Source organism: Pteropus medius, unplaced genomic scaffold, assembly GCF_902729225.1.
Source record: "Pteropus medius unplaced genomic scaffold, Ma_sr-lr_union100, whole genome shotgun sequence".
In the NCBI taxonomy this organism is placed as follows: Eukaryota; Metazoa; Chordata; class Mammalia; order Chiroptera; family Pteropodidae; genus Pteropus; species Pteropus medius.
This window is the reverse complement of record NW_024353517.1, coordinates 5927257-5950896: the sequence shown is the minus strand read 5'-3', so window position 1 is coordinate 5950896 and position 23640 is coordinate 5927257. Positions and strand designations below refer to the sequence as shown.

The 23640-nt window shown below is 36.6% G+C and overlaps 1 protein-coding gene across 26 annotated transcripts in view; it reads right to left on the bottom strand.

Moving 5' to 3' along the window:
• The window catches only part of LPP (LIM domain containing preferred translocation partner in lipoma), a 605586-nt gene that overhangs the window by 86956 nt on the left and 494990 nt on the right, over nucleotides 1-23640 (bottom strand). For all 26 annotated transcript variants that reach the window (XM_039850683.1, XM_039850695.1, XM_039850680.1 and 23 more), the window contains one exon: nucleotides 20996-21165. In XM_039850683.1, coding sequence (XP_039706617.1) covers nucleotides 20996-21165 — 170 coding nt within the window. The remainder of the gene's footprint in view (nucleotides 1-20995; nucleotides 21166-23640) is intronic.

Genomic DNA, 23640 nt, shown 5'->3' with positions numbered 1-23640 from the left:
CTAACCCCTAACAACCACTCATCTGTTTTCCAGTTCTATGTCATTTCAAGAATATTATGTAAATGAAATCAATCAATTCGTAACCTTTTATAAGTGGCTTTTTCCACTCAGCATAATTCATCCAAGTTGTACGTATTAATAATTCATTCCTTTTTACTGCTGAGTAGTAGTCCAGAGAAAGAATGCACCACAGTTTAACTATTTAATTACCTGTTGAAGGACATCTGGGTTGTTTCCAGTTTGGACCTATATACAAACATAGTACCTATAAACAGATTTTTCAGTAAACATGTCTTAATTTCTCTGGAATGAATGCTCAGGAATCAATTGCTGGGTCATATGGTGGTTGCATGTTTAGCTTTTAAAGAAACTCCCACCAGAATAGCTGTACCATTTTATATTTCCCCTAGCAAGATGTGAGTGATCCAGTTTCTCCACATTCATTCTAGCATTGAGGTTCAACATCATTAGCCATTAGAGAAATGGAAATTAAAACTACAAAATATCACTATATGTTTACCAGAATGGCTAAAATAAAAAATATTAACAAAATCATCAAGGTATCTATTTGAGACATGTGAGCATATTAATGGTGGTACCTAAAAGCGTGAGAGGAAATGAGAATGACTAAAGAGAGAATTGAGGCATAAAAGTAGCTTAAAAAACAACAACAACAACAACAACAACAAAAACAAAACAAAAAAAAAGAAAAAAAACCCAGACAATTTTAGGGTCGCAAAAGAGAGAGCAAGACAGCAAATGAAACCGAGTAGTAGATAAACAGAAAATCAGAAGGCTGGAGATGCCAAAGAAGTTGGGAGGAGAGCTTTTTAAGGATGATATGGCCATCCCTTGTTGAGATGATATGCCATATAAACACTAATGTTGACCTAGAGGTTTGGCAGTCACAAGTCACAGATGTCCTCGGTCAGGGTAGTTTAAGTAGGAGTGGCGGTGAGAGGGGCCAAGAAGAATAAAAGACAGAATGTGAAGTAAGGAAACGGAGGCAGCATATGTAATAAACAACTTTCTGGAGTCTATCTTTGAAGAAGAGAAAGCAAGAACTACAGAGAGTTGTGGAGTCAATGGAGAGAAAATATACGCCATGCTAGAACACCATTAGATGTTGATGGTAAGAACCCAATCAAGAAGAAAAGGCAGAAAATACAGGATAAAGAACAAATGACCTGTGGAGTGAGGGTCCTGAGAAGGTAAGGATCAGCACGTATGTGTAGACTAACTGGCATCTGACAATCTGATGGATTCTTCTGCTACTGGAACAGAAGGAAAGAGCAAGACAGGTACAAATTTCATGGCAGAAGCTGAGGGAGTATTATCTAGTGGCTTCCATTTTCACTGTGAAGAATGAGGTAGCTGTCCCTTGAGGAGGAAGGAGTGGAGATGGGGTCAGTCAGAAATCAAGGTGGAGAGAAGAATGTAGGTAACAGTTGAGAGCAGAGTATAAGGATGTAGGCTGTGAAAGGGGGTCGAATTTGTTCACAGTTTTTAATGACATCGACATGTCTGGCTGTGTGCTTTTCTCCAACATTCAGCTGCTTTGATGAGCAAAAGATAAGTGGTTGGGTACATCCAGATCATAGCATTGCCAGGAGAGTGTAACAGGATGGGAAAACAAAGAATCGAGGGAAGAAATTATAAATTCTCAGAGTATATTAATAATCTATTTTCCAGAAAAGATATATGTAAGAGTCTTCAGGGTGAATCTCAGTAAGAACTGCTAGCATTTATTAAATATCTATTAGGAGGAAGGCACAGTGTTTGTCACTTAATCCACATGAACTCATTTAATCTTCCGGGTAGTCCCACAAGGTAAGTACTATCAACCTCCTTGCTTTAGAAAACTGAAGAACCTTACCCTGTCACAAAGTAGAAGCAGTAGGGTCTGGACTCAAATCAATGTCTTTTTGATTCAAAAGCTGAGTTCTACACACGTCCTTGCAGCCTTCAGGTATGTGGAAACTAAGCCAAATAGCAAGGATGGTCCTCAGTGTCACGAGACATTGAGTTTTTTGCATCTTGATTCTTCTTAAAGTCAATTTGCAATTACGGGTGAAGCCAAGTCCCTTTAATTGCAAAAGGCATAGTATTTCTGCAATTGGCCAGTATTAAAGCATATTATTTCCCAGGGCACATGAATAACTATGTTACTCTCAAGAAGACAGGATATACTATATGGGCTATTGGTGAAAGCATGTACAAACTTTAAATTCTTTTTCTGAATTCCACCCTCATGTTGCAAAGATTGGTACAGGTCATTTTCCCCACTCCCCCATTCTTGACAAGTGTCCTGTTCACCACATCTCTATTGAGTGATTATCTAGTCTCCATCCATTTCCTTCCACTGGCAAGATATTCCTGTTTCACATGGTATGTCCAATCTCTTTGGATCTCTATCAAGTGTCCACCCTCCTTTTAATACAGCACATATTACGGAGGGCTGAGTATGCACTAGCCACTGTCTCAGGAAGTTTTATTTGATATTCACAAAACCCTTATAGATACCGTTATAGCCATTTCACATAATGAAGAGATTGAAAATCCTGTTTATCTCTCCCAGTGGGTTCTGCCCAGTAAGCAAATACACACAGGACCAGTCTAACTGGCCTTTCATCCAAAAGCTCCCCAGTGTCGTCATTCACTATAGGGCCTTTCACTATCCAGATTCATACTTTAAATACAACTTGAAAAGGGGATTGCTCAATTCCTTTGAAAGTGTAACCCATTGCCTAACAGCTGAAAGTGTCTCCTCCATTACTGGAATTGGCTGCATGGTACTGAGATTACCAGAAAGGGATGTTATGATTGTGACACTTAATCAAAATGCACAATTACAGGAGCATTCTAAAAGAAACAGTGGGCTCCATTTAATAAGGCCATGAGTGTAGAAACAGAATGCTGTAATGAGACAGCGGGGGAACGATACCAAGGTGGGAAGGGTGTAGAGCAATGGTGATGAGGTCAAGAAGGCAGGAGCGAGGAGGCATTTTCACTAGAACGGAGAACCAAATAGAAGCATTGAACTTTTACTAAAAGTTCCAGACTAAGCATAAGCCCATGCTTCTGCAGGACTGTGTCCGACTTGCTGGAGAAACGTGCTGCAGTCTAGGAGCCTCAAGCCTAAACTCTTCCCTTGACTCCACAGCAAATTCATTTGGGAACATCACCGTCTTCACTGAAGCCTGATTTCTGCCATTAGTACTGATGGATTTGGATACAAAAGGAGCCTCCTTCTGGGAACCGTTAAAGAAAGGTTTCACAGGTTGCCTCATTTCTGGCCCTCACAGACTATCCATTCTCGCACGTTACTGCAGATTTATTTTGGATAGAGAGACTGCAATGTTCCAAAGAAATGCTGCTCTAACAGCTCCTGGAAATCCAAAGGATTGTTTTCAAGTTTACCAAAAGTCCTTGAATTTGAATAACACCTCTGACAAGTGTATTAAAATCAGAGAGCACTCTCTCCCCTCAAACCATTTACAAATATATCCTATTCAGGCAAACCATGGAAGTGACAGAAAACTGACTTACGGATGCTCTAGTCTAAATGACAGGTTAGAGCCACAATGCCTTGCATTCAAATTCTCTGATCAGCTCTGTGCTCTTGAGCAAATCCCTTAAGCCCTCTGAGTCTTGATATTCTCATATTAAAAACAAAAACAAACAATAACGAAAACTCTGCACGCCAAGCTTAAATTTAAGTTCGAAATGTTTTATAAAGTAGAAAGCATTAAATAGTGATTATTTTTATTGTTCCTTAATTCAACAATTAATGGACATCACCTGTACCAAGACAGTGCTGAAGGCTAAAGGTGCAAAGAAATGATTAAGTTACTCCTGGATGGTGATGAAACGTATACTTTAAAGTAAGTTAGAAAATGATAGATGTCATATATCTCATTTCTCTTCTGCTTAAAATAGGTGGAAGAGAATAAGATCTAATATGCAATGTGACTTTACTCCACTAGCATTGGGAAATGGGTTAAAAATTTTTCTTTCAATCTTAAAACATGTAACATAATTCAGAATCTTCTTATTTTAGTTGTTATTTGTCTTTTAAATGAAGTTCTACATGTCTCATTGGGCCAATTTCTTTATTTAAGACAACTGAAGTTCTAAGCCCTGCTCTGGAAGAATGATATTGACATACTGGACTGGTCCAGAAGAAGGTGGTCAAGATGGTAAGAGGCTTTGATATCAGGACAGACAACAAATGGATGGAGGAAACAGAATTTAGACAGCACAAGGGAAGATTCAGATGGACTTGAGAACTTTCTTCAAATAACCAAAAGGCTTTCATGTGGAAGATGTATTATTCGCTGTCTTCTCAGCTGTCTTCTTTGTGGTGGACAGATGAGTAGATGTTGTGGAAACAGACTTCTGTCCATAATAAGAATTAACCTTATAATCTTTAGAGAGTTCAGCAAAGGAAAAAAAGCTGCCTTGAGAGCTAGTAAATTTCCCATCACTGGAACTACGCTTACTTAAAAGAACATAATAGTAAATCCATTGCAAAATAACTGCAAATTCCATTGCAAAAAGACTCCTTTTGAGTAAGCACTCCTCTGTTTCTTTTATAAATTGTTCAAGTGAACAATTGTCTAACTGGCACAAAATGAAAGTAGACCTCCAAGACTCGCCCATAGAAAGAGACCAAAGGGCATACTTGATGAGTTTGAAGGGGCCTTTTATGTACTACTCAGTGACAGTCTGCCATCATTAGATCTCACATTGATCTACATCCTTTCCTGATTTTCTGCTGTCAATTGTACTAAATGAAATAATTTGTTGTCCATAAAGTCTGCTTTACAGTTTTACTCCTCAAGGGAATCTGTATGCAATATATGCTTTCTCCACATCCTTATCTCTTGCGCACATTATCATCAGGTACTGTTTCAGAAGGGGAGGTGGCAAATTACTTCAAACTTCATGACTTTCTATAAGTGCAATAACATTCCTCAGTTTTTAAAGGACTTTTTTTTTTTTTAAGTTGTCATTTGAATTCAAACTCTTTGGAAAACATGCATAATAATCTTAATGATCCCATTGAACAGTTTAAATTCAAATTGTGGAGCATTTGAAATACCATGCTGGCAGCACTTTCCATAAATTATTCTCGAATTCAATACATCCCTAGACACACACACACACACACACACACACACACACACACACACACACACACACTCTTAACAGAGCCATATTCAAAAATCTTTAAATTACAGTTACTCTTTTCTCATTCCATTTAAATTGTTATTTGGTTGATAAATTAGTACTATAGTTTCTGCTTATAAATTTCCATATTATTTTTCAAGAACATAATTTTGTGGTAGACATAAATTTTTATTTCCCCCCAGGATATAACGAAGCTTTGTTTTGTGGTAGGGTTCCTGGTTTTTGTGCCAGCTTGTGCTTGTATTTGAATGCACACATGGGTGTGTGTCTTGGTGTTTTGGTAAGTCAAGTCTGATTTACTCATTTACCTTGCAAATCACTCTGTACGTGAGCGTTTTTAGGAAATTTACTCATTTACCATCTAATGCACTCTGTATTCTGGCATTTTTAGGAAATGCTGAGAGACCTAATCAAAAGGTCACTTCAGCTAGAGAGACTGCTCACCTTGAATTTTTATAATGAGGTCCTATCTACAGCAGCATTAAACTAATTATATCTTGGGAATTAAATGATTAAAGGAAGCTCTTTTATATATGTATGAGAGAAAATATTTCATTTTCACTTTATTTCTAGCATTTTTGCAAATTGATATTTGTACATAAAGCTTGATAGTAAGATTTCAGAAACCAGGAAATACATATCAATATCCTTGGAAATAGTCTGTTTGTAATATATGGCCCAAATAAAGCAATATAGAGTTCAGGCCTTGTGCAGCAGAATTCCAAGCTTGTGCAATTCATGATTTGTTCTGAGGAAAAAATTTCCCCCTAATTTTGAAAATATGGGTATTCTTTGCCACAGAATTGCATTGAAATCTATCCCCTTCTGGTGGAAAACAGTTGGACTGTTTGATACCACTTAAAACATCAATGAAAGAGTAATGATTAGCTACTTGGGAATAATTAGAATTTTTTAGGCTGATTAAAGGCTGTTTTGTATGTTAACAGCCCCTAATGAGATTTACAATTCACTGATTTGAGAACAGTTGATACAAGTACAACCCTCTAGACTACAAATGTTGGACATTAACTGGTTAAAACAGAGAATCATTACTGTATTGAGTGTGTTAGTATTTAGAAGCTATCTCATAAACTTGTTTATTTTCCTTAACAATGATTTTTAAAAAGATAACTGAAATTTGTAAATTAAAGTCTATTACACCAAGGGACAGCAGAAAACTGCTCCAGTGTTCCAGAGGTCAGAGGTAAAAATCATCAGCATCATTATTAGCAAATATTGACTGAATGCCCCCAGTAGTGCAAGGTCTGTGCAAGGAGCTGCAGGGGAGGCAGAGACCTATGACTTGATAAGACACTTACCATTTACTTGGGGAAATAGGACTGTGACATGATAAACAGCTACAAAATTATTCCTCAGTCTCTGTATGTCCTCCCCTGTACAATCCTCAGACAGTTCATATACACAGTATGCACGTAGCATTCTACATGGTGGTCTGTCTGGATGACTCTCTTTCTAAGGGTGAGCTTCTCAAGGACTGAAGATTGTGCCTTTTTCAACTTTGTACCTGCAATGACCATTACCATATTTGAAATTTGGAGGGTAAAGTAAATATTCACTGGATGGATAAATGACTGAAGAACCATTTAGGTAGGCAACTGAGATGCAGAGGTAAGAAAACTAAATTCATAGCCAGAAAATGATGTCAGAACCCTGTTTCAATTTCTTAGCTCTATGGGTTGGCTTCTCTGAGCCTCAGTTTTCTTACGATTTATCTAGGAACAACACCTGCCTTGTGGGATTGTTGTGAACATCAAATGAAAAACAACCATAAAGAAGTACTTTGAGCACATGCATTTAAGTATAAGGTATTATTATGCTAAGCAATTGGTACAAGTGGTAAATGCTAAAAGATATATAATTAACATAGCTGGAAAACTGGTAGAAAGTGAGATTAAGAGAGATTACCTAACACCATCCAACAGTAACCTGGGCAATTGGGAATCGAGTTATTCTTTTCTGAAAAAAAGGCTAATTAATCATATTCTTCCATGTGAAGGCAACACAAATATCATACAACAAACTAGTTGCTATATGATGTAGGAAATTCACATGATTAAAGGCTGTTTTACATGGAAAAAATGCACTAGAAATTGGAATTTTTCTTCTTTCTTTCCCCCTTATCATATCCTACTCCACTGTCAAAGCCTGGCTCAAATGTTCTATCAACTGGGAGGTCTTTCTGGATTCTGGTCTCCTCCTCCCCCAGTGCTTTTTCCTGAGCTCTCACCACTGCCTGAATCACTCTGATAAATTATGCCTTGTATTACAGTCGTGTGCATGTCTGGTGCTTCTCACTCATCCAGTTGAAGGCTCTGTGCGAGCATGGGCTGAGTCTCATGCAGCTCTGTGTCCTCCATAGCACTGAACTCACCCCTTTACGCACAGAAGGTGCTCATTCCACGGTTCTTACAATCAGCAGTTTACTCAATATTCAAGATCTATCTATATATATATTTAAATGCTCACTTTGTCCAAGGCAATGGAGATAGTAATTGCCTCCATTTCCTGGATTCTTCTCTATAAGAACTCAGAAACACCCTCGAGCAAAATCTGACAGCACATTTTGCAAAAACAACCTTCTTTCTTTTATTTTACTTTGAACTTAATTAATAGTAATGCTTAACCTGCCACCTCTTAATTACATTGGCAAGTTGGTGAAGCTTATTGATCCGTGCATAAGGAGTCAATTCCAAAAGAGACTTTGACAACAAGTACTTTCTGGGAGAACACATCGTTATTCCAGCAGCTTTGCTGGAATGACCTGCACACACTGTCCGGCCAGACTCAGGCCAGTCTGGCTTCTTGCCACTTGTGCCAATTTCCTAATGATCTAATAGGAATGTGCAACAATCCTCTAAAGAACCAAGTCTTTCTCTTTTCTCTGGTCTTAAAAAATGAGATAAGATCTTGCGGGTAAGAGTGCATTCTTAAAGGAAAATGTAGCAAGGCTGTACAATGTTTTAAACATGAATAGGGCTCTATCGATTGGCAAAATTCTTTAAAGGCAGTAGAATGCTCAATAAACACCTGTCAAACACCTAAGTATGTAGCTTCTATACCAAGAAATATAGGATATTCTAATCACCACATTATCAACCAATGCCAATAATGCAATCACAGACCTAAGGCCAAAATGTGTAATTCACTGCTATGAACTAAATTGTGCCTCTGCACTGCCCCCCCACCCCCAAATTTATATCAAAGCCCTAACTCTCAATGTGATAGTATTTGTAGATGGGGCCTTTGGGAAGCAATTAGGTGTTTTGGGAAGCATGAGGTTGTGAGGGTGGGGCCCTCATCATGGGATTAGTGTCCTTATAAGAGAGATACCAAAGAGCCTGGCATCTCTCTCTCTCTGCTATGTGAAGGCACAGTGAGAAGGTGAACTTTTGTAAGCCGGAAAGAGAGCTCTCATTAGAAACCAGCCATGCTGGTGCCTCCATTTTTTATTTTCAGCCTCCAGAACTGTGAGAACAAATTTCTATTTTTTCAGCCACACATGCTATGGTATTTTGTTATGGCAGCCTGAACTGACTAATACATTCATTAAAAAAGACAAAAAAAAACAAAAAACTACACCCTGGGTGAGAGATGTTGTAGCTGCCAGCCCTCGATAGACGCATGGACCACCAGAAACCAGTGAGTTGTAGGAAACACACTCTTTAATCAGCCAGCTGGGTCTGCCAGGGGTACACAGACCCAAAATTAAGCAGCCCCAAAATGCAGAGGTACAGAGTTTTTAAGCCCTAAACTCCATTCTTCAACCTGTTTGAACACACAAGTCTATTTTTCTTCTTTTTACTAACTGTCAACCCACAGGTCGGTTGTGCAAGCGTACAGAAGCAGAAAGCTTATTGTTAGAATGTTATGTTCCCATGGGTGATAGCCTATGTTCCCATGGGCGATAGCCTATGTTCCCATGGGCGATAGCCAAGCAGTAATTTTCCAGCTGGCATAGAGGTATTACTTGGATGCTATTTTATGAGATATGGAACTAGATCTGGGGGTGAATAAGGAAAAGAGACACAAAAACAACAAAGTGAGCTTGCTCCTAAGGACCTCAAAGTCTATATACCTGAGGGTGAGGGTTGTAAATGTATGGTGGAGACAGTAACGGGTTAAAACTCAGATGAGGATAAACAAAGGTATAGATGAAAGCTCTGGGGATACAGAGGAGGGAGAGCTTGTCTTCAGTTGGAAGGATATAGGGAAAGATTCTCAAAACAGTGGCAACCGAACTGGGAGCAAAAAAAAAAAAGAAAGAAAGAAAGAAAGAAAAAGGCTTTGCTAATTAAAAAAAAGTCCTGTCTAATGACAGGCCATCTGTTAGCTTGAATTTATTTAAGAGAAAGGTAGAGGCTAAGATTTAAAGTGTAGGAGCTCAACGTTGTACTCTAATCCTGCACTAATTCCTCATTTACCAAAGTCTTTGTATTTCTAAGCCTTGATTTTGTTACTTTGTAAAAAAGAATAGTAACCGTTCCCCACTTGTCTGTCAGGAGTGAGAAAAGAATGAATGTGTAACATTAGGAGAAAATAAGACTTACCATACCACCCACTAGTATAGATCTCTTCCTCCATGAAGGCTTTCTTGTTGAATTCTTCCTTTTCCCTCAAATGTCCTTACTCCTTTCCCTTAGTTCTTTCCTCCGAGGCCCTGACACATTAGCAGTATCTATTTTGTGGAAAAAAACTCTATATTTGTCATGCTTTATAACAAAATTTAGAGTCTGCCAAAGCTAGAATACAAATTTCACTTTTTTGGGGGGTAAATTTTAGAAGGTTGTTTTAACTAACATATCCCTATGGCTTCATTAATATAAATTGCCTCAAAGATCTTTTAGCAGTATTAAAGATCCCATAAAGAACTTTTGTGAAAGATGTTTACTACCCTATCCTTTCAAAATGTGTTTGATGGAATTTAAAAACCCATTACATATGCGTTTGCGATTTTCAGATTGCTTAGAGCTCTTAGTGCATCCATTCAATTGTGACACCCCTAAGCAAGTCCTTTCCCCTCTCTTGGCACCCTATTTTCCTATATTGTAAATGTAGGAGACTGAATCATTAAATAATCTTTAAGTTAAAAAAGTAAACAAATATTTTTTGAAGACCTATGATACACTATACTTGTCACTATGAAGTGTTCAAAAAGAGTACTTGCCTAGCTGTAGTGTTTACGCCAACCTCAGCTGGCATTCCCTGACTCTGCAGGCAGGTGAGCAAAAGGGAAATCCAGAAAGCAGATTTTTTTATGTCCTTTTTTTAAAAGTAAGTCTGGCTGTGGAGGGAATTACCATGTCCCATTCAAAGTCATCAGAACATCAGAGAACTTCCATTCAAACTCCCTGGCAATTTTCGTCTGCAAGTCAGGTCTGTGTGTTTGACCTTGAGTGCTGCAGCACTTATGATAATTCTATGGCTGGAAGCTAGACAGCTGGCTTCACTTTCATATCTTTCCCTTCAATCATTTACATTTCAGCAATGATTGCTCTTACACACTCCCAGAGCCAAGTTCTCTTTGCTTCTTTTACACACATAAGAGTCCCAAGTACAAAGTACACCTAAGGGCAAAGAGTCAAAGACCATCTTAGGAGACAATGGTATCTAGAATGAAACAGGGCTCCCCTCCAAACTCCCCCTCTGTTCCTCATAAATATCAAAGCAGCAATAGGCTCATCTATTGTGACAAGAACTACGAGAGAGAGAAAAACAAAAAACAAAAAACAAAAAACAAAAAACAAAGATGAATAAGATGTGACAAACACTTACCCCAACCCAATACACATACTCTCTAAGGATGGCAAATCAGTAAGAGAATGTGTCACAGACTCAAATAACTATAATACCAATTGTAGAGAATTAAGTCCTATGAGAGAGGAAGAAACAAAATCTTGCATGTTCAGGAAAGGCCACATCTATTTGCGGAAGTTCCAGGAAAGCTTTTTAAGGCTGCTCGATAGAGATGTTCAAACAATGGAGATGAGAAAAGGCACAAGGCAGACAGCAGCCTGGGGCACAGACAGAGATGCATAAAGGTATCAATGTCCAGGAGAAGAGAGTCCACTTTGGCCAAGTGTTATAAAAAGAAAGTATGGGAAATGAGAGTGAAGTATTTTGGGACGGGAACACAGATATATGAGCTGGGCTGGAACACAGATACAGAGACCTGAAGCCTGAATGTGCATGAGAAGCCTCCCCAAGAGGCATGTAAAAGATGCAAATTTCCTGGCTGCTTGTCCAGAACTTTACTTTTTTTAATGAGGACTTCAAGGTGATTCCAAAGCAAGTGACCTCTGAAACGTTTGGGGAGAACCAAGGTTCCTGAGTCTCATGACTTGCAGCTGCCCCTCAGACTGTGAGCTCTCAAACCAGCAGTGTGCAGCTAACATTCCAGAGTTGGAAATGCTGATTAATAACTGTCTGTTGGTGACTCAAGTTAGGTAAAATTCATTTTTGCAGATTTTGTATGGACGTCCCTGGGACTTGACCCCGCCCAGGTACTACTGCTCAAAGTCCCCACACTAGACTTTATTCCTCAGCCCTCTCAGCCACTCCGAACCCTCATTTAGTCACTGAGGTAAGAAAAAACTATTCTCATTCTATTTGTGGAGAAATTGAAGCTCGAAGAAATGAAGTGAATACAGAATAGTAGCTGGTCAAGCTGGGCATGAACCAGGTCTTACTTTTAGTTCTTATATTCTTTTTAAAAAATCATTTGCTGCCTCACACCAGGTCCTGTATGTGAAAAATTGAATATCTTACCTAGGAGTCTTGAACTAATTTTCAGGTTTATTTTTAAGATCAATTTTAAAGCATAATAACACACACACACACACACACACACACACACACACACACACACACTCTCTCTCTCTCTCTCTCTCTCTCTCTCTCTCTCTCTCCTCACGCCTCTTTCGGTTGCCCCAATCTTTTTTTCTTCTAATTAGAAATGTAAAGTTATAGACATTTTTCTCTTCCGAGGATACAGAGCAGTTCAGAAGACCCTACTAACACAGATTCCATACTGTAGCTGAAGAATTATCTTTCCTTTATCCTGTCAGAAATAGAAGATAAATATGAAAGAAAATGAGGAACAGACTCCTTCCCTATTTTCTTTCCACCCTTTTATCTCTAAAGTAGGAAGTTTACTGAACCACTGCCAACAATTCACTCAGCCTAATGAAGTGTATAAGTAATAGGATTAAATAATCATAAACCATTATTACAGTGGCCTGATGCTGACATTCTTCCAAACTCTGGCAAACACCAAGTGGTGAGTTCATGCTTGATTTAAAAATAAACAAACTAGGGCAGAGAGAAGGTTCTAGTATAAAGTTTCAGAGGCATTTAACCTGGAAATCTGAGACTCTACATCTTGGTTGGGGCTGAAGGAAACACTGTCTTATTTCTACACTGCCCAACCAAAATTTATGGAATCCAGCATTTGCCAGGGATGTTTTTCTGGAGCCCGTAGCCACATATGGTTAAACCTCTTCATTTCGGTCCCAAAGAAAGCAGTTCTTTGAAGGCATCATCAAGGTTTATGGTTTCTATTCCTGCCTCTGCCATTAATAAACCATATAACCTCAGGCTAATCAGTTAGCTTTCTTGGGCTTTAGGTTTTCTCAGCTATAAAATGACATTATTGAATTTCTAAGGTTCCTCTCAAGCCTTAAAAGACATTCTAATTCTATGACAACAGAAAGTAATATCGTTTGGGATAGGAACTGGAGGAAAAGATTATGTTGAGCTAGGCCTCTTTCTTGTTCTGGGCATTCTACTTACAGGTGTGTGCATCACTATCCTTACCAAAGACCATGTAGAGCCTGCAGGGATGTGGTGACCAGTAACTAAAATCAGCAGGGCTGGGGGCTATTTTAGGAAAAGGGCTAAATAAAGACGATTAGCAATGGACACTGCAGTAACCATTCTTCTCCCACTGAAAGCCTTGCTGTTGTGTAATTATAGGTTGCTATTATGAATGCCTGTTGAAGGACAAGGTGCTTTCCAAAGCATATTCAATCCCCAAATAATTTAGCTCATGACTTAATTATTCCTGTAAAATTTTATAGCATTCTTCACTTAGACCATTTATGCTTTTAAAGGTATTTTATATTTATTGTTGTTTCTGTATAAGTATTTTTTTCCTGTTATATTTTCTAAACCTGAATTTTTTATTTTATTTTGTCAGCTTATTAAACATTTTTCTACTACTATAGATTTTCTCAGATTTTCTAGAAGAATAATCATATAATCTGTAAAAAGTTTATATCCTAATATTATAACCCCAACTTTAAAAAACTCTCATAAAAAAGTATGTTACAATGTCATTTATTTAAAATTAAGGAACACTATACGCAAACAGCACATAAAACACAAACATAAAGCATCATAACATGCTTTATATTTGTACCTGTTAAAAATGTAATAAATTGAAATGTATATAATCAAAGAAAAAGGTTATTATATAAAAATTATACATACAACTTTTGTTTCCCAATTTCCATTAGGCTAGAATATTAAGAACAATATTAATATAATAGCAGTGATCTGGTACATAACTAGGGAGATTTAGGAAGAAGGCTGGCCATTATTTTACCCTAGGGAACACAATTTTTTTTATTCTATTTTACCTAGAGTTTGTTTTGTATTATTAATTTTTTTAAAATAAGAATGTGATAAATTTTATTTAATGACCTTTTGGCTTCTATAAGGATGACTGTCTACTTTTTAAAAAAATTTTGATAAATTTTGATACAATGAAGTATGTTACAACGTTCTTAATATTGTGCTAAATTGCCATCATGGAATTACCTGGGATGTTTCGTTACGTGGCATCAGTCTGCTAATATTTCACTTAGGATTTCTGCATTGGTGAAAGGTTAGCATAGTCTTCTTTTGGGGCCAACTTAGGTTAGGTATTACTAGTTGGGATCAGGCTACTTTTATAAAATGATTTGGGAAGCTTATCTTCATTTGCTAGGCTCTAAAAGTTGAAACAACACAGGAATTGGTTTTTATAGATCTGAAAAACCTTGTTAGTGAAATTTCTTGGTTCTTTCTCAGGTTGTAACTCTGCATTTCAATAATGTTTTTGAAGTTATTCAAGATTTCTTCCCCTCTATTTTAGATTTGCACAGAAAATAGTCTCTTTTATGTAAAACGAAGTGCAAAAAATTTTTAAAAAATTTTAAATGTCTTATATATCAATGCTAAGAGCTTTTTTTCATTGTTAATTTTCTCTAAGTTTTTCTTTCTTCATTACCTTCACTGAAAGTTTATTTTATTGTTCTTTTCAAAGAATCATCTCCTGTATTTAAAAATTCTAGTATTTTTCATTTTATCAATAACTGTCTTTATTTTAACTAGCTCCTTCTTCCCTTAAGTTGATTTAGGTTAATATATTTGACTTTTTCTTGTTGCAGTTAATGAACCTAGTTTTACTTAAATTCAACTTGGACTGTATTTCCTTCTCGCTGCCACATAGTGTTGTCATCATCATTGCTTTCTAAGAATTCTTTACCCCAGGAATCTGTTTATTTGTTTATCGTTCTATAGATTTCTTGTCTCATTATATTGTTATGTACAATTCTGCTAACCACAGTAGGAACTGTCTACATTTAGCTTTTAACCTGTGATATGATGTGTTTTTAATCTTCCATGGAGATTTGGAAAGAAGATATAATCTCTCTGGTTGTATAGATTAAATCAATCATATTAATCATACTATTCAACTTTTGTAATGGTTTGTCAAAGTCTCTGTGTTAAAGTTTTATAAAGAATATGGTTTCACCATCTTCATCTTGTATTTCATCAATATGTTCACATTATATATTTCAATATAATGATATTTAATGAAGAAAGGCTCAGGACTGTTCCTTAGGAACTGTGACATTTATCAATAAAATTATGTTCTTTGGCCTATTAAACAGCTTTGTCTTGAATTGTACTTTGTCAGCTATTAATACTGTAGTTAGTAGGTAATTAATGTTTTCTTGTGGTCTGAATTTGCTATTACATCTTTTCCTATCTATTTTTAACTATTCGTTTTATTGGTTCATTGTTATCTCTATTTTATTTGATCTGGATTTCCCATACACACTTTATTTTGATTAATTTATTTGCTGGAATATTTCTTTGAGTCGCTTTTTCAGAAAGGTGATATACATTCTTTTTGAATGCCCATAGAATACTTAAAATAAACTTTTTGTAGAAGGCAGTTTGATACACTTGTAATCGATGGAACTGAGCAAGTTGACTTTTTCTAAAACTCAGTTTCTACAGGAAATTTAGGCAAATATAATTGTACCTATTTTCTAGGATCGTTAGAGGGTGATAGGACATAAAGGTACTCTGGAAACATGAAAGCGCTAAACAAATGTTAGTTGTTATTATAATTACTTTAAAACATAAAATGGGGTTTTTGCCTTAAAACTCGTGGCATTTCAGGGAAAGCCACATGCACATGCTGAAGAAAAGACAGGGGCTTACAGTTTTTTATTGGTATAAGTTCAGCATTTCAGGTTCTGTAATTCTGTAAGGCATAATTCATGTAGTCATCAACTAAACTGTTGGAAATAGAAGGCTATAATCACAGTGGGCTATCAGTATCTGCATGTTTTGAGGGAATTAAATATTAGCTTCAGGTTGGTAGTATGGACCCAGCAATAAAGTGCAAGTTAGGAGATCTGTTCCTAATTTTCATCTTGTCTTTTACTTTGAAAATATCAAAGTTGCTGTAAAATGGGACTAATAATTTCCCTTCTGTCTATTTCACGATGTTCTACTAGGCATGATGATATGCAATAATATTCAGAAGCACTGTAAAATGTTAGAGGCTGTGCAAATGTAAGAGATAACTATTCACACTTATTAGCATTATTAAATCTCTCAAGCGAATATTTCCTCTTTCTTGAACCATTTTTCTCCTTCCTGGGAGAATACTTGTGGGGTGATGATGTAATATCATGTGTGCGTGTGTATGTGTTTGTGTATGCTCGTGTGTACTCACATGTGTGGAGAGAGAGAGAGACAGAGACTCTTTGGAGATGAGAGAGCAGAGGTGGGCAATTAAGAAGAGAGAAGGAGGGAAGTTCATGTGGATCTTTCAGGTTTAGTCCAAACTCTCAGTTCCTTTCCCAATACTCACATAAAGCCCTGGCCATAACTGCCTTTAAAACATTTTATTAGGAAGAACTGAGCACACACACACAAAAACAACGAAACCTTCCTCTTCATGTAGGTTGAAAAGGTAGAATGTTTTAACTGCAGCCATTTAGTGACATAAGAGAGAAAAAGGCTGCTGGTGTGTTGGCCACTAATGCGTCAAATTCAAGAACCTTAAAGTATTCAGTCTCCTGTGGAGTTGACCTTCTATTTCCTGGGGCCTTTTAATCACTTGGATTTTAACTCTCATAAAAATGTCTGTACCAGCTTCCACTGCTGGAGAGTTAGAAGTTGGATCTGATCCATTCGGAATAAGAGCCTGGTCCAGGGGAAGATCGTTGGCTGCCATTTTGTAAACAGACTTGCTGAGAATCTCTAATGTGCTGTGTTTGTAGGTCCAGACTCTTTGGCTATGCTTAGAATTCAAAAATTCTTTTATAAATCTACGGTTATGAGTAAACCTGTCTCCTTAAGGGCAAAAGGACACATAAGCGGAGGCCCTGTTGCTGTTCTTCATACTCATACCAACAAAATAATCTTCTTAAGCAAAGTAGGAACCTCTTCTTCTCATATATGTCCTCATATTGCTTCTATGACATCAATTTATTTCTGTATTTCCATAGCAACTGCAGCTATGATACTACCCCAAACTTAGAGAATTTCTAAATTGTATCAGATAATGCTGAGGGAAAAAGCAATGATAATAATGTTATTAATCAGATCAAGCCTTATATTAATAAACAATTTTATGATGTACGAATGACACACTTGTTCATTCCTTCTCTTTGAAGACAGGAGAAAAGTATCACCCTTTAATAAATGTGGCTACTAGTACTCAGAAATTAAACGACTTGACCAAGGTCATACCAGGAGAGCAAGGACTAGAAGCAATATATTCTATTTACAGCAATTTAAATCCCAAAGAAGTTTAGTGCCCTTAATTTTAAGCTGTTCATTTATACAAATCCATAAGAACAGTGAAAACTAAGTTAAGAGATCTATCACTAAGTAGAAAGGCATTTCATTGATTTTGCTAATAATTACATAAATTCAAATTAAAACAACTATTGCATAGTGCACTTATTAAATCGATTCAAACTAAATATAAATAAACTTCTTCAATAGTGGATGTTATAATTTAACATACAATCTCATTATCACAGGTGGTTCCGTAAATCTTTCTAAAGAAATCTAGCAAATGTTCTCCAAATTGCTGTAAACTCAGTAATGTAAATCAAAGAATTTATGCTAAGAAAGAAATTAAAAATAAAATATAAAATTTTTACTTAGTTATTTATAGGCATGCTTTTACAATACTAAAAGATTGAAAAATACTCGATACCTTTCTTTTGACATATGGTTTTAAAATTTAGCATGTAAACATAATATAAAACTATACAGATAACAATCTAAAAATAATGATTATCAACAATGGGAAGTTATATACATATTTTTATAAAATAAATTTATAGGAGAAATGAAATGTATAAAATGATTGAAGAGAATTATAATGCTTCACAGAATTCAATTTGTTTAAATTTGCTATGTATACACAAAGATTAATGATTAAGATAATATAGTAAAATATGAATAATCGTTGAAGCAACGATGAAGACGTTATTGACATATTTTCCCTCAAAATTATATAATTTAAATATGATTTAAAATTGATCAATTTAGGCAAGAATAAATTAAATTTGTATTAGACTGGTCTCTTTCCCAGACTCATAGCTTCAAACATGGGTGGTCTTTACACAGAAATAATTAACTAAACCACTATCTTCAGTATTCTGATTCCATCAATTAAAAACAAACAACAAACAAACAAACAAACAAAACACAAACTGACTGAGGCCCAGGGCCTAGCTTTTCTCTGTACAGGATGTCTTTCAGACATCAGTTTCCACCAATGGAACAAGGGGCAATTTGATTGAATGGCATTGTAGGTGCTTGTTCTAAGGGCTTTGGTTCCCAGCTCTAGGGTCCGTCCACATTTTATGCTCCCAGCTTTCCCAGTCCCCCCAGAAGAAAACTCTTTACATTTCTAGTGAGGCAACTTATTAGACTTATGAAAGTTCAGAAGAAATTAAAATGCTAAAACATCCATCTAAGAGCTAGAGGACTGTGCCGAATTCTGAAATCAGTATTGTCCAAGGGTCTTTGAGTAAAGCTTAACTGAATTCTGATAAGAATTAAATTACATTTTAGAATCACCATAGATGGATCTCATTAAAGAGAAATCATGATTAAAGGTTCTTATGGGGGAGAGAAGTCCAAAAGGATGGTAAGAATTTCCATTATTTGAATTCACCCAGGTCTCCTAAGAATGTGACTGAATATCTCCCAGACAGTGTTTCTTAACATAAGCATAGTATAGTTCAGGCGACCATAGCAGAAGAAGCTGCAGTCTAAAGAATCACTGAGCTCCTATGCCTGGAATAAACCCACACATTGTAGAAACCCATAATTTAGCCAGATTAGACTTTCTCTGGTTTTATCACATACTCAGGAGAGCAAGCGGAACATTTAAAAATGGAAGAGTGGTATGTCTCATAGATATAAACAATTTCCTAAAGCCCAATGAATCTTACAGCACGTGTAAGGTCCTCGTATTCAAAAATGCTAAATAGGCCAGAAATCTTATCAAAATTTATCTTAGAAGAGCATTCATTCCTGGAGCAAGCCAAGTGTGCTTTACAAGAACTGCCTCATTTTACCTTCACAAACCTTTGGGGAAAATCCTGAAATAATCCCTATTACATAGATGAGAAAACTGAGGCTTAAAAATATCAAGCAACTCTCTTAAGGAAACAAAGCATTAAGTGATAGAACCAAATTCAAACTCATGATTTTCATACCATGTTATATTGTTTCTCAGTATTTTTATATGATTCCTAGCTCATAAGGGATAAAAGAAAAAATGAAGAAGACTGCCACAGAATCATCATAAAACACAGCTGTCTGTGGCCACATAATATAAGGAGAAACAGCAACAGGTGCTTCTTTCTATAGGTTCTGCTAACATCTCTGTCACAGAGCTCACTGCAATAAAAATAATTTCATAGTGGTGGTCCTATGTGAATGCCATTATGAATGACACCCTGCACAATCTTTTACAAAGCCAGGATATTTTGTAGTGTTCTCTTTCCAAAAATTTCAAAAAGTGATATATGAAATGTTCTTATTTACTACAGAGGTAAGCTTTTGTTTACTAAACTTTCCCTGATGTATAATTACTCCTTCCAGATCAACAGGACATTACCGTGTTTGCGGTTAGGTCTGGACAAACTAAAACCGTGTGTTGTCTGCAGAGAACATGGGACCAGGAGTGCCAACAACTGAATATAGTGCTGTCTCTGACAGTAATGACAGAAGATGAAAATCAGTTTCCCTTTCTCTCTGCGTCTCTGTATTCTCACTTCTAAAGAGAGGAGTTAGACAAATGATCTTAAGAGGTTTTTTTTCAGCTCTAACATTGTACGGCACTGTAATGATGCTATATGTGTTTAAGTTGCCTGTGGGGAGGAAAATGAAATAAAATTGAACCTAAGAAATGCAAAACAGAATTAAATCCTGCAAGATCTTAATCTTGAAGAACTTTCAGATCTGTGCTACAGACTCCAGGGTTGCAATGAGTTAGAGCTGTCGGGTTATGGGAAAATGTCAACAGGGACAGAAACTTCTGCAATAACATTGAAACTTGGGGATCCGCTATGTATAACTCCCAATATCTTGTACCCAAAGCTTCTTTTATGTTGAAATGCCTGGCACTGAGGGCCACACCATGGCTCTTCTGTGGGGTTGCAAAAAAAGCACTACTGTTTCCACTAGCAAGTGTTAAACAGATATATTAAAATCATGTGGAAGGACAGCGAAGAAATTTACTTCTGATTTAAAAAAAATTATGTTCATTCATTACATTGCTCTATCATAAGAGAGCTTAATGTGTAGATTTAAGTAGCTTGTCAAAAAGCTAAGATAATGTGACTATTAGGGTTTTTTTTTTTTTTTAGTAATCCAGTGATATTATTAAAATATAGTTGTTGTGTTCTTTAAAAAAAATTATTAGCTCAGTCAGCATTACTATTCATTTCTCCTTAAGGTGCTCTATAATAAAGGGTTTCTCTGTTTGTATCATTGAAAACTTGCTGGGTATGATAAGTAAGAAACATTCTGGGTAGAAAAGAAGTATCTTTTCAAAAGGCCCGAGAGTTTGAAAGAGGATTGACAAGTCCGGAGACCGTGTAACATTTCTCTACAAACAACTTCAAATGCAGGGTGAGACCTAATAAGAGGTGTGACTCTGCAACATGGGAGGCCTTCTGATGCTTCAGGGGGCAACGTGCTAGCTCCTACACACATGCTTGAAAGCCACAGGGTGATTGATGATCTTACCAGCAGACCACTAATTGAATGGCAGCCCCATCCCAACACAGCTTTCTGACTTCTTGTGAACACATGGAAAAAATAAGGTATGCCAATTTATACATACACATTTTGAAGCCTGAGGCGAAGGAAAGATCTATCTGATGGCCACATTCTGTCTAACATTATTTGTACTTTGCCAAATCAGATATCTTTGTAAAGTGGTGAGGATCAAATCTGAACTTACAATGTAGCAGGGCTCACAGTAGGCCTTCTTCTCCACAGCATAGAAGGGCTGCCCTCGGAGCTTGTTGTTGCAGATGATGCAGGTGAAACAATCCACATGGAAGACCTGATCCATGGCAGTGCATCCTGTCCCTTCCCCAACTACATTTTCCCCACAGCGAGCACAGCGGCCTGAAAGAAAAAAGGGATTGACTGTTGAGAGCACAGCAAGGAACACCTTCAGTCCTGCTATAGAAGCCAACGTGGGGAAGGAGGCAGATTTGTAATGTTAGTATCTGCGATAAGACCGCCACTATCGCCACCATCATCATAAGCAAGATCACCAGGAGAGCCACCACTATCCCTGTAGGGCCAGCATGATGGGGATTTTATGTGAGTCAGTTGAGGAGTTGACCATCACAGCCCAAGATCCCACAGGTAGTGACAGACTAGAAATCAAGTCTCCTGACGCTAAGGCCGGTGCTCTGCCTCTACGTTCACATGAAAGTCTAAGAGGGAGATGGCTCAGGATGGTAGGAGTGGAAGGCGTAGTCCAGGAAAGCCGTTCTCCTTGCAGAGTCTATGTGGGCAATCACACGGTGAGGAAACTGGGACCAAACTCAAACTTCGACCCTTTTCACAAAAGCTTGGGCAGATCAAAAGGTAATCCCTTTTTATTTCCAGAGAGCTCTGACTGCTAGAAAGTTCCTTCTCATACTGACCAGGAATGTTTCCTTACTCTAACTGCTACCCAATAGTTCCAGTTCTGTGTTGTAGGGATTCATGAGACAAGTCTCATCTCTTACACGTGACATTCTTTAAAATGTTACAATTCAGTTAGTGTTGCCTCCAGGTCTGTTCTTAGTTTGAATATTGCTAAATCCTGCAACAGTTCCACGTACTGTCAGGTTTTGAGTCCCTCTGGTCCTCTGCTCTGCAAACTTTCAGTATGCTTAAAATAATTCACGGGGCATCTGGACCACATATAGATATAAGGTGTAGCTTTAAAAATTTCATTGTTTTAAATAATAACAATAAAACATAATTTGAGGAAAAATATTTATGTCAGTGAGAGGCATTGTGCTTATTGCAATGTGTATCTATATCAGGCTCCGTCATGAGAATCTTGAGCAAGAGATCATATCCACGTTCAGTTTCCCTTCTTATTCTTTATTTCTACTAAGATAAAAAAAGTCTTAACAAGTAATTACAGGTCATTGGGAATGTGAGCAAGAATCTAGGCTTTTACAAATACGCTATAGCAAACCTAGTGCTTCATATGTGTCAGTCATTTTCTAGGCACTTTATATATATTAATTCATTTCATATTTACAACAACCTATGTGATAGGCTGTTAGTATCCTTATTTTACAGATAGGGAAACTGAGTGACAAAAATGTTTAACTAACTTCGGATTCAAGCAGTCTAGTTTCAGCATCTATGGTCTTAACCTTGCTTCTGCCTAGTTCTGTGCATCAGGATCGAATGCAGATCTGACATTATGGAGAGATTTCTCACTGAAGACTGCTTTCAGCACTCCATCACACTGGATTGACAACCATTTCACACCTAAAAATAAGAGGGCTAAATGTTTCAACTTGAGAGAAAAGAGGCAAATGAATTTCTAATCCTCTTTGGTTGCGTTTGGCCCTGGAAAGGATTTCTTTATATTCCGTTTCAGGATTTGAATGTCTTTACAGTATAGTCCATCAGTTTTTGCCCCTAAGGAATAAGAAATATCAAGTGCTGGAAAAAGAGTTAAACTCTTGAAAACTGATAATTGATATATAATAATTGATATATTATAAAGTCTTGAAATCATATTCTTGACATTTAATAAAAATTTTTGTATAATATTTATAATAAACGTTGTGGCTTGATTTGCAGACTTCTATCCAAGAGTTAACTTGTAACCTGTTTTCACTATAAGATATAAAATCTTAGAAAGGTGCCTTTAACATTTTGGATGTTCACTGCCTTTAGTAACAACATTAGGTTATTTTATATGGCACTATTTTTGTGATTATTTAAAAAAAAAAAGACTTAATGGGTTTACTAGAAAGTTCACTGTGCTATGTTTGAAAGTGGTGCTAAAATTCTGAGAGCTTCATGCCACTAACTACATTTCATTACAGAAAACATATCGGGGATTATAGGCAAAAGGGTCCTCAATTCATAAAGTCTAGTCTTTAGAGTCATCATCATACTTAGTATTCAAACTTTTCTTTTTTAATTGCCTGGGCAAAATCATCACATTTATCCCAACATATACAGATTCCCTTCCAATGTTTATATTAAAATCCTGTTCACTAAAATTTACATTTGTAATATTATTAATCTGAAATAATATTTATGGTATTATCCTTATTACTATTTTTTTCCACCTTCAATGAATCATACTTAAATCACTGATCTATTTTGGTTGAATTGAAGAAATAATGCGATGTGATAGTAATAATGAAAGTGTAGGTTTGGCAGCAAGCAGAAAAAACGGTAACGCGACATGAAAATACTCTGAGTGGAATGGCACCATTATTGAACACTAATTAAACAATACCATTCAAAAAAGGTTTTGTGGTACATGTGCAATCTTTAAGAATGTGATAATTATTACGAGTAAACTAGATTCCTGTGAAAATTATAATTTTAAATTTTAACAAATTTTTA